This window comes from Colobus angolensis, unplaced genomic scaffold, assembly GCF_000951035.1.
Source record: "Colobus angolensis palliatus isolate OR3802 unplaced genomic scaffold, Cang.pa_1.0 Scaffold10, whole genome shotgun sequence".
Taxonomy (NCBI): Eukaryota; Metazoa; Chordata; class Mammalia; order Primates; family Cercopithecidae; genus Colobus; species Colobus angolensis.
Genome location: NW_012110919.1, coordinates 16,863,788 through 16,885,924, shown reverse-complemented (window position 1 = coordinate 16,885,924; position 22,137 = coordinate 16,863,788). Strand labels below are relative to the sequence as shown.

The 22,137-nt window shown below is 42.3% G+C and overlaps 1 protein-coding gene across 1 annotated transcript in view; it reads left to right on the top strand.

The window, feature by feature from the left end:
* LOC105508189 overlaps nt 1–21,655 on the top strand; it is a 100,817-nt gene extending 79,162 nt beyond the window's left edge. Inside the window, exons 4-5 of the mRNA XM_011936997.1 lie at nt 12,936–13,039; nt 21,447–21,655. Coding sequence (XP_011792387.1) covers nt 12,936–13,039; nt 21,447–21,655 — 313 coding nt within the window. The remainder of the gene's footprint in view (nt 1–12,935; nt 13,040–21,446) is intronic.
* The last annotated feature ends 482 nt before the right edge of the window (nt 21,656–22,137 follow it).

Here is a 22,137-nt window from a genome sequence, read left to right as displayed (position 1 = left end):
CAGCTGCTTGCTTTTTCTCTCCCCTCTTGCCAGCTCCCACCTTTCCTCCCCTCCAACTGTCTGGCCAGGAATCCCATTCATTTTCGCAATGAACTTTCTGCTCTTTGGTAGACAGCCTAAGCCCAGAAATGGGATAAGATTATCTTTGTGTTTATTTTAGTCTCACTTTAAGGATCTTATCTCTAGCAAATCCCCCATTATGGTTCACCATAGCAAGACACATAGGAAGAGCCACTTTTGCAAAAAATAAAGGTCCAATGATTTTCTCCAACTCCATTAAACTGTCATGAAGTTATGCTTTATTTACCAATGCAGATTCATTGCTTGCAGTCCATGGGCCCCAAGGCAGGAGGACAGAAATGAAATCCTGAGGTATACAATCGTTTTGGTGTCTGGACTTTGGGGGAAAATTTTTCAGGGTTTTATGAAGAATTAGCTTTCATACTAAACTTTATTAAACTTTATCACTGAATTCTTTCCCTTTGGAAAGGGCTTTTCAGCTATTAAGCCTGGAAAACAGCCCACGTCGGATTAATTCCAAATGAAATGTAGTGGAGGATCTGGAATCCTCTGAGCACAGACACATAAGTCTCATTAAATGTGTATAGATGCTCGCAACAAAGCCCAGCTCAATTATATCCTGAGAACGGCGCTCAGAGAGACTGACAGGGCTGAGGCCTGGCCAGGGGTCTCCCAGGCACACACAAAGAAGCTTCAGGGAGAATGCAAGCATCTCTCTCCCCCACGAAATTTTCTTTGGCTAATTGTAAAGGAAAAATTACTTGGAAGTGCCAATTAGCCTCACTTCTTTTTGTCCATTTTAATTTCATTCCCCTTATCAAATCAAGATCTGTGACAGCTTAATCCGAACTCAAACTCTGGGTCAAATATTTAGAGGCCAAAAGTGGTGAAGAAAAATTCCAAGTGAAACCCCAGGCTGGGACCCAAGTAGAGAACTAATTCACCTTGATGAAATAATTGCATTGCTAATACCTTGAAAGAAAGAAAATGATTTTCTCAGACAAAAAGAGCTGACCTCTCACTTTCACCCCCTACGCTCTTCCTGAGAAGCAGAAATCATCAATCCTCAAACTGGCAGCAATAGAGTACAAATATTTGGGGTCTCTGTTTTGATTCGGGGGCTTGGTTGGTTTGGGTCCTATTTTCAACAGCACTTTTTACTTAAAATGTAGCAAATATTACACAGCTAATAGGAAATCTACTTATTCTTTTCAGAGGCCAAATAAGCTTGGAGAACATACATTCTTAAGGCGTGTGAAGTTTGCTTTTGGCACAGAAAGCGATCCAGAAAGTCATGCAGAGAGGGCAGGACTACATGGTTGAGAGCTTCTTGGAGGCAGAATGAATCAAGAAAAGGTTCTTTAGCTAAATCATTACTGAGCTCTTTGTGGACACTTAATAAATGGTACCTATTAGCATATGTCTTTAACTCCCAGACGTACAACTTTTTCCTGTTTTAATCTTTCTGGAATTTCAGTATGTGTTATCATTAAAATGTTCATTGATTTAGTGTAGTAGTGTTTCTTTCCTTTCTGAAAAGCTATTATTAAATTGAGAGTGAATCTTGTAATAGGTTATACCTGATTATTAAAGAAATATCATTATTAATACTGTCATACTTGTTATTATCATTATTTAAAGTTAAGAAATGACACAGAGAGATATCTCATGGGAGGGGACTTTGATGAATTAGTAAACGGACAATTAAATGACCAGGAAGGACCTTGAGTACAATGTTTAGGAATTTGTAAATTTGTGGTCTGTAATGTTTAATGCTTTCTGAGCAAGGGAGTGGAACACCTACAGACATTTAGAATAGTGATATGGAAGGAGAACAGAAGAATGAGATGCTGGAGAAAAAAGAATAAAGACTATCAAAAATGTCCTGATGAAAGCTCAGAGAACCTGAGCTACAGTAGTATCAGTGTTCAGACAAAGAGACGTGGCAAGGTTTGTGGGATTTCTGGAAGGTAGAAAGATCATAATTTGATGACCCACTGATGTTGACAGCCTGCCTTGATTTCCCATTTCACACAGAAGCGAGTCTTCTTATGTAGTATAAAGATCAAAATGCACAATCTGACTGGGGCTCCAGGCCATGAGTCTGGCATACATTTTACATTTTAAAAGCCCTGTGTTCTGTAACTCACACTAAATCTCTCAACCATCCAACCTGGAGCCCATAGAGCACAGCGGGTATGCCAACACAAGAGACATCCTTGAGGCCAGAAAGAAATGGTTGCTCATGAAGCAGGGAAAAATCTTTAAGGTATTATTGCTGTGTCACAAGGAAGAGATACCTAGAATGATATGTAGAAAGCTCTGCCTTCACTGAAACCTCACCAAGGACAAGATCACATCTGAAGTTGAGGAAAGTTATCAATGCTCAAGGAATTAATTATATAGATCTAAACTATAGTAGAAAAAAATCACTCCATGGTTTATTGTGTATTTCAAATAAAATTCAGATGCACAGAATGATATGTAGAGGACTCTGCCTCCACCAACACCTGATACATGAATTCTGTAAAGTTGCAAGATACCAAATCAACATGCAAAGATCAGTGGCATTTCCATACGCCAGAGTGAACAATCTGAAAAATAAACCAATAAACCAATCCCATTTATAATAGCTACAAAAAATACCTAGGAATTAATTTAACCAAAAAAGTGAAAGATCTCTACAGGGAAAACTATAAAACATTGATGAAAGAAATTAAAAAGGACACAAAAAATGGAAAGATACTTCATATTTATGGATTGGAAGAATCAACATTGTTAAAAAGTTTATACTGCCCAAAGTGATCTACAGATTCAATGCTATTTGTATCAAAATCCCAACGACATCCTTTACAGAAATAGAAAATAAAATTCTAAAATTTATATGGAACTGCAAAAGACCCAGAGTAGTCACAGCAATCCTGAGTAAAGAGAACAAAGCTGGAGGCATCACATTACCTGAATTCAAATTATGCTACAAAGCTATAGTAACCAAAACAGTATAATACTGTCATAAAATCAGACATATAGACCAATGGAACAGAATAGAACACCCAGAAACAAATCCATACACCTACAGTGAACTCATTTTTTTAAATGGGTGCCAAGAACATACATTAAGGAAGGGACCGTCTCTTCAACAAATGGTATTGGAAAACCTGGATATCATATGCAGTAGAATGAAAGTAGAGCCCTATTATCTCATCATATACAAAAATCAAGTCAAAATGAATTAAAAACTTAAATGTAAGACCTGAAATTATGAAGCTAGTAGAAGAAAACTCTGGTAAAAGGCTTCAGGACATTAGTCTGGGCAAAGATTTATTGAGTAAGACCAGAAAAACACAGGCAACCAAAGCAAAAATGGGCAAATGAGATCACATCAAGTTAAAAAGCTTCTGCACAGCAAAGAAAACAACTAACAAAGTGAAGAGACAACATAAACAATGGGAGAAAATATTTGCAAACACTTTAGCTGACAAGGGATCCATAACCGGAATGTATGAGGAACTCAAACAACTCAGTAGCAAAAAAGCAAATAATCCAATTAAAAATGGATGAAAGAGCTGAATAGACATTTCTAAAAGGAAGACATACACGTAGCCAACAGATATATGGAAAAATGCTCAACATCACTAATCATCAGAGAAATGCAAGTCAAAACCATAATGAGATATCATCTTACCCCAGTTAAAATGGCTTTTATCAAATAGACAAAAAATAATGAATGCTGGCGAGGATGTGGAGAAAGGGAAACAGCTTGTACACTATTGGAGGGAAGGTAAATTAGCACAGCCTCTATGGAAAACAGTATGGAGATTCTTTAAAAAAGTAAATATAGAACTACCGTATGATCCAGCAATTCACTGCTGGGTATGTATCCAACAGAAATGAAATCAGTATATCGAAGAAATACCTGCACTCCCATGTTTATTGCTGCACTATTCACAGTAGCCAAGATACGGCATCAACCTAAGTGTCCACCAACACGGGAATGTATAAAGAAAATATGGCACATGTACGCAATGAAATATTATTCAGCCATAAAAAACAACAAAATTCTGTCATTTGCAACCATATGAATGGAATAGGAGGACATTATGTTAAGCGAAATAAACTAAACACAGAAAGACAAGTGTCACCTCTTCTCACTCATATGTGGAAGCTAAAATGTTTTATTTCGTGGAGGTAGAGAGTACAGTAATGGTTACCAAAGTCTATGAAGGGTAGTGGAGGACGGTAAGTGTTGGTTAATGGGTACCATGGGTTAGATAGTAGGAATAAGATCAAGTGTTTGGTATCACTATAGGATGACTATAGTTAACATTAATTTATTGTAAATTTCAAAAAGCTAGAGGAATGGATTTCAAATGCTCCCAACTCAAAGAAATGATAAATGTTTGAGGTGGTGGATAGCCCAATTACTCTGATTTGATAATTACATATTGTATGCTTGTATCAAAATATCACATGTACCCTATAAATAGGTACAACTATTACGTATAATAGTTGTACATAAAATACTTATAAGTATTTTATATTATATATATAAGTTGTACATAAAATACATATAATAGTTGTACAAAAATTACAAATATTATGTATCCATAAAAATTAAAAATAAAAAAGGTTAAAAACAAAAATATTGGTGGAATTTTTACCCAAATTTGTTTCTACCTTCAAAACACAAAGAATCTAATTACACCTTTTTCTTCAAATTGTGGGGCTATATACCATCTTCTAAGTGAGTAGTAATAATCACAATACTACCACTAGTACTAATAGTAATAGTGGTGACCCCCAAAAATTTGTTGATCCAAGAGAAACTTTCCAAGTGATTGTGAGATTCCCACATCCACTCCAGCAGAATAACTGGGGAAAATGGAGGTATGACAGAAGTACTGCCTTCAATGATTTCAAAAGCAATATTATGACATCCCCTCAATGAAAAAAATCCTTAAAAACACACAGAATTTTAGTCTCTGATGGAGTATTCCACTACTTAAATATATGAATATTTTTAAATATCTATCAATATCATGGGAACTAATAAAATACAAATTAATTTAAAGGCATTGCTAATATATAGTGACCTTTCATCATTTCTTATTTCTCAATAAGTTGGTATCAAAAGTCCAGCGACCATCCTGCATGTGTGGGGGGACAGGAGTGGCAGAAAGCAATTCAGACTTTAGGATATTAAGATAGAGTATTTATACTAAAAAACTTAGTGTTATTTATCTAACAGGATTCTCCATATTTCTTTTATATCTTATTACTTTTTGGGCCTCTCCCATGTGCTGGGCACCATGCTTAGGTGCTGCACCTACAGTAACAAGAAGGAGGTCACTTTCCTGAGTTTAAGAAGCTCTGAGTCCAGCTGGAGAAGCCATAAGTTCAGCTACTGTAATACTAGTGACAAGCACCACTGTAGGGAAATGCAGAGTACTAAGGGAGGGATTATCAGGGGGCCTTCACTCACCAGAGGAAGATCCTCCAAGACTTTCAAGTGTGCAGGAATTCCTGCCTTTGATAATTCCAAAAGCAGTATTATGACACCTCTCTCACTGAAAAAAAAACATTAAAACATACACGATTTTCATATCTGCTGGAGTATTCCACGATTCACATGTGTGAATATTTTCAAATGTATGTTGATGTCATGGTGATTAATAAAATAACTAATAAAGACATTACTAATGTATAGTGACCTTTTGTCATTTCCTATTTCTCATTCAATGGTTATCAAAACTCCAGCAACTACTTAAATTAGGCTTGAAGGATATACAGGAATTAACCAATCAAAGAGGAGGGAAAAATCATATCCTGGCGTATCGCAGGGAAGGTCTTTGGGTAACTAGAGGCAACGGGAAGAAAGGAAAGTTGAAAGAGCTGAAAGGAGCTCTATAAGGCTAGCATGGAGTGTGCTGTGGAGGGAGAAGGCAACAGAAGAAGTTGGAGATGTGGAGGGAGAAGGCAACAGAAGAAGCTGGAGATGTGGATAGTGGTCCAATAAGGTGAGGCTATATGTATGTGTGTATATATATATGACAGTTTCCCTCTTGTTGCCCAAGCTGGAGTGCAATGGCGTGGTCTCGGCCCACTGCAACCTCCACCTCCTGGGTTCAAGTGATTCTCCTGCCTCAACCTCCCGAGTAGCTAGGATTATAGGCACCTGTCACCACACCCGGCTAATTTTCTTTTTTGTTTTTGATATTTTTAGTAGAGGCGGGGTTTCCCCATGTTGGCCAGGCTAGTCTTGAACTCCTGACCTCAGGTGATCCGCCCACCTCGGCCTCCCAAAGTGCTGGGATTCCAAGTGTGAGCCACCGCACCCAGCCAGGAGGGGCTTTAAAAGCCATGTCAAATTCAAGAAAACTGAGGTCAAAGGCATACCAAGAAACTTGTTCATGGTTACGGAGCAAACTAGGCAGAGAGCTAGCCTGGATTCCTGCCTTTCCAAGTTTTAAACCAAAACCTGCCACTTGACTTCCTGAAGATAGGAGTAAGGGCAGCAATTTCCACGAATGAGGATGACAGGCCAGGGACCCGTGCCCAAGTCCATGTCATTGGCTAAGCACAAACAGTAGGCAAGAATGCGTTGGTCCTTATTACCCACCTGGGACTGTCTGAGCTAATTAATCATAGTGACAGCTCCTTGGTATGAGTCAGAAGGATTCTTTCTTTTCCTGAATGCTGCTAGTTTAACCTGCCTCAGGCGAGACTTTGCTTTATAGCAGCAGGATGAAGCCTTGTTGAAAATGATGAATGCCTTTTGGAGAAAAATAACATTTTGATAAAGACCCTTCCCGTCAGCCTCCAGGTTAGAGGAGAATGGTTTTCCTTGCGTATTTTCACAGTCATCTTACACGAAAGCCAGGTTTATCTCTGGGCTCCAAATCAACTAAGCTACAGAGGCCTTTTATGATTACAAATCAAATAAATAACCTGTCTTTGTCTCTGCCTTTTCATGAGAAATTATGGCTGAGGTTGCCACTTAGATTTCAGCTTTCTTCGAAGGCCTATATGTATCTTATTATTGCAGTTGCTGACTCTGACAGCCGCTGAAGATCATGATTTGGGCTTAAGCTACAAGCAGGCGCAAAAAACAGATGTTATAAGAGGTTTGGAGGCTTTTTGCTTCATGTTGTTATTTTATCCTTGCTTTTTGGCATTAGATTTGACCTTTTTTCCAATCATGTAATTCTTAATTTTCTTCTTTGGAAAATGCTTCAGCAGGAAGAGGAAGAAGAGGGAGAACAAAGAAAAAGAAATGGAAGGAAGGAGAAAGGACAAAAAGTGACTTCCGGAAAGCATTTGAAAACCTTCATGGGAAAGAGGGAAATTTCCCTTTTGGTTGTGTACTGACAGAGGTGGCCTCACCCCAGATTCGTCATTTTCCAGTGGTCCCCAGTAGCCTGAATTCCCCTTAGTGGAAGCAGGGTGGGAAGAGTGGCCAGGAAGGAAGCCCAATGGGACATGTTCTGTGAGAGCCAAGGCCGGCAGAGAGCAAGCCTCACCTCCAGCTGAGAGGGACCTCAACTCCTGGGATTCTCAAGGCTTGATAATTCTACTGACCATCACCGGAAATTCAGATTCCATGGTGAGGGGAAAAAAACAGGTGTCAGAAGCCAGGGTATGGGTTAAGGCTCTGCAAGTCAGCCAGGCAAATAAGGACAAAATGATAGACTGAGACTAAGAATGGAACTGACTTAGAAGCAGGGACTGCTAGCTTTTGTTTGCCTCCATGAGAGAATTAGCAGGAAGTATGTATACTCACAAGCATATACGTAGGCACACACATGCCTGCATGCTGCACACACACACGCGCACATACACACACACATATACACACAGAAATACACATAGTGCCCAAAACCAACAACCAATCAATCAATACCATGATTAAAGATTGGATTGAGCCTGCCTTTAACTGTATCAGCCTGCTTTCCTGCTTCTGTTTACTAATAATTCATTTATATTATAGAATATCACTATTAGTTACTATTATAGCACCCAGATGGACGTTAGCAAAAGAGGAAATAGGGTCTTAGGAAAGTGAACATTCTTTATCCCAGGAATTCCACTTTTAAGAATTTGTACTAAGAATGTAACTGAGTGTATCCAAAGATATATCTATGAGTGTTAATTGCAAAGTAATTTATAATAGAAATATCCTAAATATGCAACAATAGAGGATGGTCTAAATCATCGTACATCATAAAAATCAAATCCTATGGGGCTACTACAGATTACATTATTGGAGAACATTCATTTCAGCAATCAAGAAATACTTATTTGGCACCAACAATGTATATGAAGTATGATAAGCAAAGTGGGGGACAATTGATAAAATTGTGGCGATAGTATGCTTGCATTTTTCTTTTCTTTTTTTTTTCTTTTTGAGGTAGAGTCTCGCTCTGTTACCCAGGCTGGAGTACAGTGGCACAATCTCGGCTCACCACAACCGCTGCCTCCCAGGTTCAAGCGATTCTCCTTCCTCAGCTTCCCGAGTAGCTGGGACTACAGGTGTGCACCACCATGTCCAGCTAATTTTTGCATTTTTCGTAGAGACAGGGTTTCACTGTATTGGTCAGGCTGGTCTCAAACTCCTGACCTTGTGATCTGCCCACCTTGGTCTCCCAAAGTGCTGGGATTACAGGGGTGAGCCACCACGCCCGGCCGCATTTTTCTTTAAAATTTATAAATACACATAAAATGCCTAAAAGATAGACACTAAAATGTTACCAACATTAGATTGGTGGGCTTATAGATCATTTTGATATTTTATTTTTGTTTATAATGAACATACATAAACTATGTAATTGGGAAAATGTACTACAATTTTTTAATGCAAAACCAATTTTTTTTACCCATACACAATGGAATTGATTTTGACATGTGAATACCCCTATGAGTACCCCTAATATTACAAGTAACTTTTAGTTAAATAATAAGGTTTTGCATTTAGAAGTTTTCACTAACCCCAAACAAAAGCTAACAACAAATATTTTAGCTGTTAATAGATATTGATCAACTGAAGAATTTTATTCTGAATGTCACATACACACCAGGTCTTCCCCAAAACTGTATCAGTAAGGCAAACCAAGCTCCAGTCAAGTTCAAATTCAAGTTTAGGGAGCTCTTCCTTTTCACCAGACAACACTCCAACCTTGTCACAGACTGGACTTAGGGGCTCTGCGGGGACAACCTGCTATGCGTATTGCTAAATTCCCAGAAGGTTCTTCCCCATAGGACTCATGTCAATAGTTTCCAAGGCAGAATCTTTGCCAGGTGTGGGAAGTACCAGGTAATGGGCTTAGCTAATCCTAGGGATATTTTGATCTCTCTGCAACTGGGATCCATCTAAGTTATCCAGGGGAAGGTCAAAGAACTCATAACCTATAGGCCCCATGGTCTTTTTCCTTAAATAGGTCCTCTGAGGAAACATGGGAAGATGGGGATCACTTCTCCCAGGGAAAAGAGGAGAGAAGGAAGGTTTAATAACACTGCATGGCCCACATGCTATTAAGGCATGAAGGGATTAGTCAGCATCAGTTTTAAGGTTCCACCTTCCATAGTTACTCCTTCGACATTATATGCATTTCAAACTCTCCCCTAGCTTTGAAGGTGGGAAGGGAGGATGACTGTTTGACTCTCTTGCAAAACTCCTCAAAATGCTATGAAAATGTGTTAATGATATGATGCACGATCCAATCACCTCCTGCTGAGTCCCTCCCTCGACACACGGGGATTATGGGGATTACAATTCAAGATGAGATTTGGGTGGGGACACAGCCAAACCATATCAATAAGGAATCAAGTAGTGAAATTCTCAGAGGCAGAAAGTGGAATGGTAGTTACCCGGAGCTGGAGAGCGAGTGAGCAATGGGGTGTTATTGTTTAATCAGCACAGAGTTTCGGTTTTAAACAGTGAAAAGTTCTCCAGATGGATCGTGGTGATGGTTGCACAATAAGGGGAATGTAGTTAAAGCCACTGAACTGTACATTAAAAAATGGTGAAGATGGTAAATTTTGTGATGTATATTTTGCCACAATTTTCAAAAGTAAATATTAATTAATCCATTTTTTAAAATGGAAAAATATAAGCAGAGTCACCAAATTTGATTGGGAAGGGGGTCAAGGGAGGTCTATTTGAAGAGATAACATTTAAGCTGAGGCTTGAGTCTGCAGGATCTGCCAAATGAAGAGTATGAGGGACGTTCTTCTGAGGAGAAGGAGCAGCACACTCAAGGGCCCTGGGGCAGCAGGGATCCTGGGGAGCCTAGTGAGTGAGGGGAGCATGATGCAGGGTGAGGTCATGCAGGGCTTCATGGACCCCGGAAAGGAGTTTGGAATTTATTTTGAATGCTTTGGGAAGCCACAGTTGGATATTGAGTAGAACTGTGTCACGATTTGGCAAGATTTGTTTTATTTTTTAAAGCTCCACCCACCTGCCCTGGGATAGTGGTATGGAGGGGCAAGTTAGAAGGCAATCACCCCAGTGTGAATGTATATGATGTCACGTTTGAGCTGAGGAAACTAAGGTTCAGAGAAGTTGAGTACTTCACCTGGGGTCACACAGCACACAGCTCTCAGAATTCAGAACCAAGGTCTGTGCCTCCAAAGCCTGTGTTCCTTACAATTTGTAGATTTTTTAGAAACAGAAAAAAACATAGAATACAATGATATATTAGTCAATTTTTGCACTGCTATAAAGAAATACCCTAGACTGGGAAATTTATAAAGGAAAGAGCTTTAATTGACTCACAGTTCCACGTGGCTGGGGAGGCCTCAGGAAACTTACAGTCATGGCTGAATGGGAAGCAGACACCTTTATCACAAGGCAGCAGGACAGAGAGAAAGGAAGGCATGGGAAACTGCCATTTATAAAACCATTACATCTTGTGAGAACTCACTATCATGAGAACAGCATGAGGGAAACCTCCCCCATGATCCAATCACCTCCGTCCCTCCACATGCGGGGATGACAGGTCCCTCCCTCGATACGTGGGGATTCTAATTTGAGATGAGATTTGCGTCGGGACACACAGCCAAATCACATCAACAGGAAAGAAGATACCTCACAGTTCAGATCCTTTTAAGAGAGAGATGCACCATACCATTGTTCTGCACTTCAGGATGTGACACCAAACAATTTGACGATAAAAGGGGTAGAGAAGGGAGACTGACACACACAGATGAGACAGCAGAAAACAAGAGAATGAGAAGGGGAAAAGGAGACAAAGGAGCATTCCCAGGGATCCTGAAACACTCCTGTGGCCTGGATGTTTCCTAAGCCAGATATCAACACCCTTTCCTCCCCTACCTGAGGTCTGATCAGCCAGTGAAGAGTTGAGGGCCAGAAGGCCAGAGGGTGACCAAGCAGCAATTTGAGGCTATGAATGTGATGAAGCAAACTTAGTAGGAGTTCCGGGGCCCATTGGCAGCTTCTCTGAGGAGGACAGCGAGTACCAGGACAAGCTTCTGAAACTCAGGGGACCCTCAGGCTGATGAGGCCTTGCTAGTTTTTAGAAGACGAGAATGGGAATAACAAAAAGGATGAATGAGCATGTTTCTCAACAAAGAAAATCCCTGCAGTGTTGAGTCCCCTTCTCCTGGGATTAGGTCCCATTTGTATATTAACTGGTACCAACAAACACAGAGCAAAATCTCTACCAGCTCCAACCTACCAGTCAGAAACCCTCGATCACTGATCTTGACTGCGATCCTCTACATGGAGGAGAAAAGGCAAATCTCAATCCTTTAAAAAAAAAAAGTTTCTGTTAGGGATTTATCCCAAACAAGCCTTGTGTGGTGGTTCAGGCCTATAATCCTAGCATTTCCAGAGGCTGAAGCAGGAGGATCTTTTGAGGCCAGGAGTTTGAGACCAACCTGGACAACAGAGCAAGACCTTGGATCAAAAAGAAATAAAAATAATTTACCCAAAATAACTTGCAGGATTTCAAAGACTCTAGCTAAAGCTACAACACAGAATCAGAGAGGGACACAGTTGAGAGAGATTCTTAAAATGCTTCTTGTACAACCCCATCATTTTAGAGGCAAGGAGTTACAGTGTTGGGAAAGACGTGACTTGCCCAAGGTCACATGATTTCTTACTGGCCAAACTAGGAATAGAATCCAAGCTTCTTTACTCACAGTCCAGTGCTCCTTCCAAATATACCTTCTATCCTGTTCCATTCCACATCTGCATTTGACCCACAGTCCTGCAAAACAGCAAAAACATCCAGCTCCACACTGCACAAAATATTATGTCTGCTGTTTTTCTCAGCTGTCCTGAGAGGTAGGGGGCCAATAAGACAGGGTTTTGTCCTCATTTGTCTTGGTAAACGTTCTATATGCAGTGCCTAACACGTACTGGGCCCCAGGGGATGGAGGTTGAGTTAATAAAAATAGCTGTCCTTTGTACACTGCTGACTCCATGCCAAACTCTGGAAACTGAGGGCTTGACGTGTGCTATTTTATTATTACTCTTCATTGTAAAGCTTTGAGGTGGGCCCTGATATCATCCTTCCTTCACAAATGGAGAAACTGAGGCTGAGATGTTTGGTGACCTACTGGGGTCATAGATCTCTTCTCCCAAGTCCCAGGATTTGAGCTCACAAAATCAGACTCCAGAATCTACTTTCTTCATGCTATACAATTCTCTCTTTCCTTCTCTCTCTCTCTCTTTCACTCCCTCTCTCTTTCCTTCTCTCTCTCTCTCTTTCACTCCCTCTCTCTTTCCTTCTCTCTTTCTTTTGTTTGGGCAAATGAACAAATGTCCATTTGATAAATTAAAACCAGAGAACTGAAGCCCCTTGTCCAAGGTCACATAGCAAGGAAGCCATGTCATTGAGGTCCCTGAGTCAGTCCTTCTGCTCCAGGTCTAGTGTCCCTCCTTCTGTCCCCAGAAATCTGCTTAATCTTAGCTTCTCCATGAAGAACTTGGCTGCATTAGGTGTCGCACAGTTGTTAAAGGAGGAACACAGAATGATCTGCCTTAGAAAGGAAGGCGGTAAGTGCAATGCCATGAGCTCTGTCTCTGCAGTAAGGTGTGCCTGGCTGAACCCTGGATGCTTCAAATTCAGCTCATTGACTCTGAGGTTTTTAACCTTCCTGTGCTTCAGTCATTTCATCAATAAAATGTCAACAGTATTCCCTCTCTCAAAGAACTTCAGTACGATCTGGAATTTGCTGGCTGTGATTTATTAGTGTAGTTAATACCTGTCCCACCCCCTATAGACACCCCATTATCGGAGAGTCAGTAAATAACATGGTGTATATAGTCAGCCATATAGCATGATGTTTATCAGCACAAACGTGACATTACCACATCCGTGCTGAATGATTTACATGTTTCTACCTTAGGTTCATACTGAATGTCAACTTGATTGAATGATGCAAAGTATTGATCCTGGGTGTGTCTGTGAGGGTGTTATCAAAGGAGATTAACATTTGAGTGGATAAGCTGGGATGGTAGACCCACCCTTAATCTGGGTGGGCACAATCTAATCAGCTGCCAGCACAGCCAGAATAAAAAGCAGGCAGAAGAATGTGAAAAGACTAGGCTGGCTTAGCCTCCCAGCCTACATTTTTCTCCCATGCTGAATGCTTCCTGCCCTTGAACATTGGACTCCCGAGTTCTTCAGCTTTGGGACTCAGACTGGCTTCCTTGCTCCTTAGCTTGCAGATGGCCTATTGTGGGATCTTGTGATGGTGTAAGTTAATACTACTTAATAAACACCTGTGTGTGTGTGTGTGTGTGTGTGTGTGTGTGTGTGTGTGTGTGTGTGTGATGGTTAATACTGAGTGTCAACTTGATTGGATTGCAGGATACAAAGTACTGATCTTGGGTGTGTCTGTGAGGGTGTTGCCAAAGGAAACTAACATTTGAGTCAGTGGAAAGGGAAAGGCAGACTCACCCTTAATCAGGTGGGCCCCATCTAATCAGCTGCCAGGGAATATAAAGCAGGCAGAAAAATGTGAAAAGGCGAGACTGGCCTAGGCTTCCAGCCTGCCTCTTTCGCCCATGCTGGATGCCTCCTGCCCTCAAACACTGGACTCTAAGTTCTTCAGTTTTGAGACTCGGACTGGCTCTCCTTGCTCCTCAAGCTTGCAGACAGACTATTGTGGGACTTTGTGATTGTGTAAGTTAGTACTTAATAAACTCCCCTTTATATCTATCTATCCTATTAGTTCTGTCCCCCTAGGAAAAGCTGATTGAAACACATTTTGGTACCAGGAATGGTTCTAGAGGAACAGAATATTAAGGATGGAGTTCTTTCATTGGTTTTGGGGTTTCTGGACTTGGCTGCTTAAAATAATTAGAACCAAAATGCTAAGGACTCTACTTCTAATAGTATGGAGAACACTGATAGTTCTTGGCATGAACTGTTTAGAGAGTTATGCAAAATAAATGCATTTGGCACTTCTGATTCATCACTTGTGAGAGGCAAGGAGCTTAGTGACTCTATACATAATACCTTTGACCATATGTGGAGAACCAAGGAACATAATGAAGCTGATTGGTTGCTCCTAAGTTCAGTGGACAAAGTGATGAAAGAAAATGATGAACTCAGGATTCTATCTGCTGGCTTCAGAAGCAGATACGGAGCCTCAAATATGCTAAGATTGCCCTGTGTGAGCATCTTGTCTCCTGTAGAGAAAGAGCTGAAACTGTGGAAAAACAAACAACAGGCTCTTATCACGTGAGTGACTGACCTGCAACGAAAGGTGCATGCGCAGCCTCATCAGGTGTCTACTGTTAAAGTGAGGGCATTGATTGGAAAAGAATGAGACCCTACAACATGGAATGGGGATGTGTGGAAGGATCCTGATGACGCTGAGGACACTGAGTTTGTTAACTCTGATGAACCTTTTTTGCCAGAAGAAACAGCTTCCCCATCCCCAGCAGTGGCAACATCCCCTCCCGGAACTGTGCTGCCATTAGCCTTTCCACCGTTATCCTAGGAGATAAACCCTGAGCTGCCTGAGGCAACAATGATGGCCTCCCCTGAGGCAGTTGCCAGGCAAGATATAGTTGATTCTCCTCAGGAACCACCCCCAACATCCCTGTTTGCTTCTAGACCGATAATTAGGCTAAAGTCACGGCAGACCCCTAGAGGTGAGGATGAGTGTGTGACCCTGAGGAGGTGCCTCACATTCAAAAAGAACTGCTTGAGTTTTCTAATTTGTACACACAGAAATTTGGAGAACAGGTATGGGAATGGGTACTAAGGGTGTGGGATAATGATGGAAGGAACAGAGTTGGATCGGGCTGAATTTGTTGATTTGGGCCCATTAAGTAGGGACACTGCATTTAATGTTGTAGCTCAGGGGGTTAAAAAAGGTTCTAATCATTTATTTGCTTAGTTAGCTGAAATGTAGATTAAAAGATGGCCCACTGTGAGCAAGCTGGAAATGCCTGATCTTTCTTGGTTTAATGTAGAGGAAGGGATCCAAAGACTTAGGGAGACTGAGATGGTGGAGTGGATAAGTCACTTTAGACCTGCTCATCCCAGCTGGGAGAGTCCAGAAGATATACCCTTGACCAATGCCCTGTGATTGGTGAGCGCAGCACCTGCACCTTTGAAGAGCCCTGTAATTGCTCTTCTCTGTATGTCAGATCTAACAGTGCGAACGGCAGTTACTCAACTACAAAATTTAAATACAATGGGAATAATTAGGTCCTGAGGTGGCAGGAGCCAAGTGGTGGCACTCAACTGTCAAAGGCAAGGTGGGTGTAGCTACCGTAATGGACAGTGGAATCAAAGTGGCAATCAGAATAGTCTGACTCATGTAGAGCTCTGGCACTGGCTAATTAATCATGGTGTTCCTAGAAGTGAAATTGATAGGAAGTCCACTGCATTCCTACTTAATTTATACAGGCAGAAAATTTCTAGGCCGAATGAACTAAAGACCAATTCGAATTATAAAAATAGAGAATCGCGGTCCCTCAATCAATTTCCAGACTTGAGCCAGTTTACAGACCCAGAACCCCTTGAATGAAGGGGAGGCTGGGTCCCCTTAAGGAAGGACCTCACTGCATTACTGACAATTTATGCGGTAAATCTTTCTCCCACCCTTCCCCAAGGAGACCCCCAGTCTTTTACCAGGGTAACTGGGCACTGGGGAAAGGAAAATGATCAGACATTTTGGGAACTACTGGACACTGCCTCTGAGCTGACATTGATTCCAGAGGACTCAAAACATCATTGTGGTCCTTCAGTTAAAAAAAAAAGGTGGGGGGGACTTACGGAGGTCAGGTAATTAATGGAGTTTTGGCTCAGGTCTGATATACAGCGGGTCTTCAGACTCATCCTGTGGTCATTTCCCCAGTGCCAGAATGCATAATTGGCATAGACATACTTAGCAGTTGGCACAACCCCCACATTGGCTCCCCGACTGGTAGGGTGAGGGCTATTATGGTGGGAAAGGCCAAATGGAAGACACCAGAGCTGCCCCTACCTAGAAAAACAGTAAATCGAAAACAATATCACATCCCTGGAGGGATTGTGGAGATTAGTGCCACCACCAAGGACTTGAAAGATGCAGGCGTGGTGATTCCCACCACATCCCTGTTCAACTCTCCCATTTGGCCTGTGCAAAAGACAGACGGATCATGGAGAACCACAGTGGATTATTATAAGTTTAACCAAGTGGTGACTCCAGTTGCAGCTGCTGTACCAGATGTGGTTTCATTGCTTGAGCAAATTAACTCACCTCCTGGTACCTGGTATGCAGCCATTGACTTGGCAAATGCCCATTTCTTCATTCATGTCCATAAGTCCTACCAGAAGCAATTTGCCTTCAGGTGCCTTTACTGTCCTAATTCAGGGATATATCAACTCCCTGGCTTTGTGTCATAATCTTATTTGGAAAGACCTTGATTGCATTTCGCTTCCACAAGATATCACACTGGTCCATTACATTGATGACATTATGCTGACTGGATTCAGTGAGCAAGAAGTAGCAAACCACTGGACTTATTGGTGAGATATTTGTGTGCCAGATGATGGAAAATAAATCCAACTAAAATTCAGGGACCTTCTACCTCAGTAAAATTTCTAGGGGTCCAGTGGTGTGGAGCCTGTTGAGATATTCCTTCTAAGGTGAAGGATAAGCTGCTGCATTTGGCCCCTCCTACAACCAAGAAAGAGACACAACACCTAGTGCTTCTACTGGGATTTTGGAGGCAATACATTGCCCATTCGGGTGTGTTACTCTCGCCCATTTATCGAGTGACCCAAAAGGCTGCCAGCTTTGAGTGGGGTCCAGAATAGAAGAAGGCTCTGCAACAGGTTCAGGCTGCTGTGCAAGCTGCTCTGCCACTTGGGCCATATGACCCAGCAGATCCAGTAGTGCTTGAGGTGTCAGTGGCAGATAGGGATGCTGTTTGGAGCCTTTGGCAGGCCCCCATAGATGAATCACAGGAGAGGCCTATAGGATTTTGGAGCAAGGCCCTGCCATCTTCTGCAGATAACTACTCTCTTTTTGAGTGACAGCTCTTGGCCTATTGCTGGGCTTTGGTGGAAATTGAATATTTGACAATTGGTTATCAAGTTGCCATGTGACCTGAACTGCCTGTCATGAACTGGGTGCTTTCTGACCCATCTAGCCATACAGTGGGTTGTCCACAGCAGCATTCCATCATCAAATGGAACTGGCATATACGAGATCGGGTTCGAGCAGGTCCTGAAGGTACAAGTAAGTTACGTGAGGAAGTGGCTCAAATGCCCATGTCTCCACTCCTGCCACCCTGCCTTCTCTCCCTGAGCCTGCACCGAAGCCCTCATGGGGCGTTCCCTATGATCAGTTGACAGAGTAAGAGAACACTAGGGACTGGTTCACAGATGATTCTGCATGATATGCAGGAACCACCAGAAAGTGGACAGCTGCAGCACTACGGCTCCTTTCCAGGAGATTCCTGAAGGACTGCAATGAAGGGAAATCTTCCCAGTGGCAGAACTTCCAGCAGGGCACCTGGTTGTGCACTTTGCATGGAAGGAGAAATGACTAGATGTGCAATTATATACTGATTCATGGGCTGTAGCCAATGGTTTGGCTGGATGCTCAGGGACTTGGAGAAGCATAATTGGAAAATTGGTGACAAAGAAACTTGGGGAAGAGGCATGTGGATGGACTTTTCTGACTGGTCAAAAACTGTGAAGATATTTGTATCCCATGTGAGTGCTCACCAATGGGTGACCTCAGGAGAGGAAGATTTTAGTAATCAAGTGGATAGGATGACCTGTTCTGTGGACACCACTCAGCCTCTTTCACCAGCCCCTCCTGTCATCGTCCAATGTGCCCATGAACAAAGTGGCCATGGAGGCAGGGATGGAGGTTACGCATGCACTCAGCAACATGAACTTCTACTCATCAAGGCTGAGCTGGCTATGGCTCAGGGACTTGAAGAAACATGATTGGAAAATTGGTGACAAAGAAATCTGGGGAAGTGGTATGTGGAGGGACCTTTCTGAGTGGTCACAAACTGTGAAGATATTTGTATCCCATGCGAGTGCTCATCAACGGGTGACCTCAGCAGAGGAGGGTTTTAATAATCACGTAAATAGTATGACCTGCTTTGTGGACACCACTCAGCCTCTTTTCCTAGCCACACTTGTCATTGCCAGACCACCCTCGTCATTGGCCAATGGGCCCATGAACAAAGTGGTCATGGTGGCAGGAACAGAGGGTGTGCATGGGTGAGCAACATGGACTTCCACTCACCAAGACTGACCTGGGTACGGCCACTGCTGAGTGCCCAATTTGCCAGCAGGAGAGACCAACACTGAGCCCTCGATATGGCACCATTCCTCGGGGTGATCAGCCAGCTGCCTGGTGGCAGGTTGATTATATTAGACCTCTTCCATCATGTAAAAGGCAGAGGTTTGTCCTCACTGGAACAGACACTTACTTCAGATATGGGTTTGCCTATCCTGCACACAATGCTTCTGCCAAGACTACTATCCATGGACTCACAGAATGCCTTATCCATCGTTATGGTATTCAACACAGCATTGCCTCTGACCAAGGTACTCACTTTATACCTAAAGAAGTGCAGCAGTGGGCTCATGCTCGTGGAATTCACTGGCCTTACCATGTTCCCCATCATCCTGAAACACCTGGATTGACAGAAAGGTGGAATGGCCTTTTGAAGTCACGATTACAATGCCAACTGGTGACAATACTATGCAGGGCTGAGGCAAAGTTCTCCGAAAGGCCATGTATGCTCTGAATCAGCATCCAGTATATTGTGCTGTTTCTCCTATTGTCAGGATTCATGGGCCCAGGAATCACAAAGTAGAAATGGAAGTGGCACCACTCACCATCACCCCTAAGGATTCACTAGCAAAACTTCTACTTCCAGTTCCCGCGACATTAAGTTCTGCTGGCCTAGAGGTCCTAGTTCCAGAGAGAGGAACGCTGCCACCAGGAAACACAACAATGATTCCATTAAACTGGAAGTTAAGATTGCCACCGGGACACCTTGGGTGCCTCCTACCTTTAAGTCAACAGACTAAGAAGGGAGTTACAGTGTTGGCTGTGGTGATTGACCCAGACTATCAAGATGAAATCAATCTACTACTCCACAACAGAGGTAAGGAAGAGTATGCATGGAATACAGGAGATCCATTAGGGCGGGATCTCTTAGTGTTACCATGCCTTGTTAAGGTCAATGGGAAACTACAACAGCGCAATCCAGGCAGGACTACAAATGGCCCAGACCCTTCAGGAATGAAGGTCTCCACCAGGAAAAAAAAATCACGACCTGCTGAGGTGCTTTACTGAAGGCAAAGGAAATACAGAATGGGTAGTAGAAGAAGGTAATCATCAATATCAGCCGACCATGTGATCGGCTGCAGAAATGAGGACTGTAATTGTCATAAGTATTTTCTCCTTCTTTTGTTAAAAACATGTTTGTGTGTGTATACACTTGTACTAAGAAAATGTCTTCATTTTGTTTCCTTTCTCCTTTATCATGTGACATAAGATTTTTTGACTTCACATCAGCATTTAAGTATTGTTAACTTCATGTGATAGTATTTGGATTGGGGATTGGTGCTTTTCTGGTTTTAAGGATTGTTGTCTGTGAGGATGTTGCCAAAGGAGATTAACATTTGAGTCAGTGGGCTGGGAAAGGCAGACCCACTCGTAATTTGTATGGGCACAGTCTAATAGCCTGCTAGCAAGGCTAGAATATAAGCAGGCAGAAAAATTTGAAAAGCAAGACTGGCCTAGCCTCCCAGCCTACATCTTTCACACTGGATGCTTCCTGCCCTCAGACATCAGACTCCTAGTTCTTCAGTTTCGAGACTCAGACTGACTCTCCTTACTCCTCAAGCTTTCAGACAGCCTATTGTGGGAACTTGTGATCATATAAGTTAATACTTAATAAACTCATATGTATATTAGTTCTGTCCCTCTAGGGAACCCTGACTAATATAATATATCTATCTGATTAGTTCTTTCCCTCTAGAGAACCCTGACTATTACAGTTTCCTTGTCTATATGTAGGGATAACAATACCATCTACCTCCTGGGGTTGATGTGAAGACTAAATGAATGTTTACATGAGAGACACTTAGAGCAGTGACTGGCATGTGCTACCTATGTGTTAGCCATCAGTTATACTTCATCCATATAGATGGAAGCCTCAGTTTATGGCTATGAAGACATAAAGTTTTACTTTTTAATTTTATATATACCTAGTGTATTAGTTCATTTTCACGCTGCTGATAAAGACATACCTGAGACTGGGTAATTTATAAAGAAAAAGAGGTTTAATGAACTCACAGTTGCACATGGTTGGGAGGCCTCACAACCATGGCGGGAGGTGAATGACACATCTTACATTGGCAGCAGGCAAGAGAGAGGATGAAAACCAAGAAAAGGGGTTTCCCCTTAATCCGTCAGATCTGGTGAGACTTATTCACTACCAAGAGAACAGTATGGAGGAAACTGCCCTTGTGATTCAACGATCTCCCACCAAGTCCCTCCCACAACATGTGGGAATTATGGGAGCTACAATTCAAGATGAGACTTGAATGAGGACACAGCCAACCTATATCACCCAGGAAAGAGAAGCTTGCTGGAAGTAAGGAGGGAGAATGAGACGGGAAAGGAAATGTCAAAGCTAGAGGACCTCCTCCTTCACGATTCAGGTCCATTAGCCTGGTTGGGCACCCAATGGGGAAAAAAGATGGAGTGGAAGCTGATGAGGATTTAGTGAGATCCTGGGCACAAGAAAAGCTGCATTGGGGGCCCAGTGGCAAAGTGGGATATAGAGTTGTAAGGACTCCTTGGCTGTATGAATATGATCCAGCTCCCTCCAGGCAGCAGCTGGAAGTGGGCCTGACACAGACAATGGTGACGTTAGCAGTACAAGAGGAGGGAGAATTTTCCTAATACCTGAGCAGGCACTGGCAAAAGGAAAGGGGAGCTGAAGCAGAAGTCAAATTGCAGAGTGATGCTTTCTGGTGACTGCGGCCAATGGGCTGACTTGGGAGCTACCAGAGATGCTGCAGAACTCAGGCAAGGAGCATTGAGCTTCAGCCCTGCAGTTAGGCAGGAGAAGGTTATGGAGGTGGTAGACATTTGGGCCACAATTGTGGATGTGGAGATATGACACACAAAAGTACACTGATGTCAGAGTCCCTGACACAACATAGGTGCCCTGAAAAAACAGGGCAGGAAGGCCAGGAAAATTTTACACAAGGAGGGGTGAAAGTATTTCTGATTAGTCCTGAATCATAAAAAACAAAATTGATCAGGATCATGTACTCTGAGTCACTGAGGTTGTGCTGTCTATATAGGAGAGAGAGATTTATTCATTTGGGGTTGGGGGAAACCAAGGAAGATCTAACATTTTGTTTCTGTAATCCAAGTTGACACACTGAACATTTTCAAGCTTTTCAAGAAAAGCTGGAATTCAGCAAGGGCATTTTGACAGCACTGAAATTTATGTCTGGCTGGGATGAGATAGTACTCCGCATTTTTAAACAGCTTTGGTCAGAGGAGAAAAATGTAAAATTGGTCCCTAGCTAATGAGGCCCTGATCTTCCTTTTATGGTTCTCTAGTATGCAATTAAGGTTAGCTTCATGTAAACT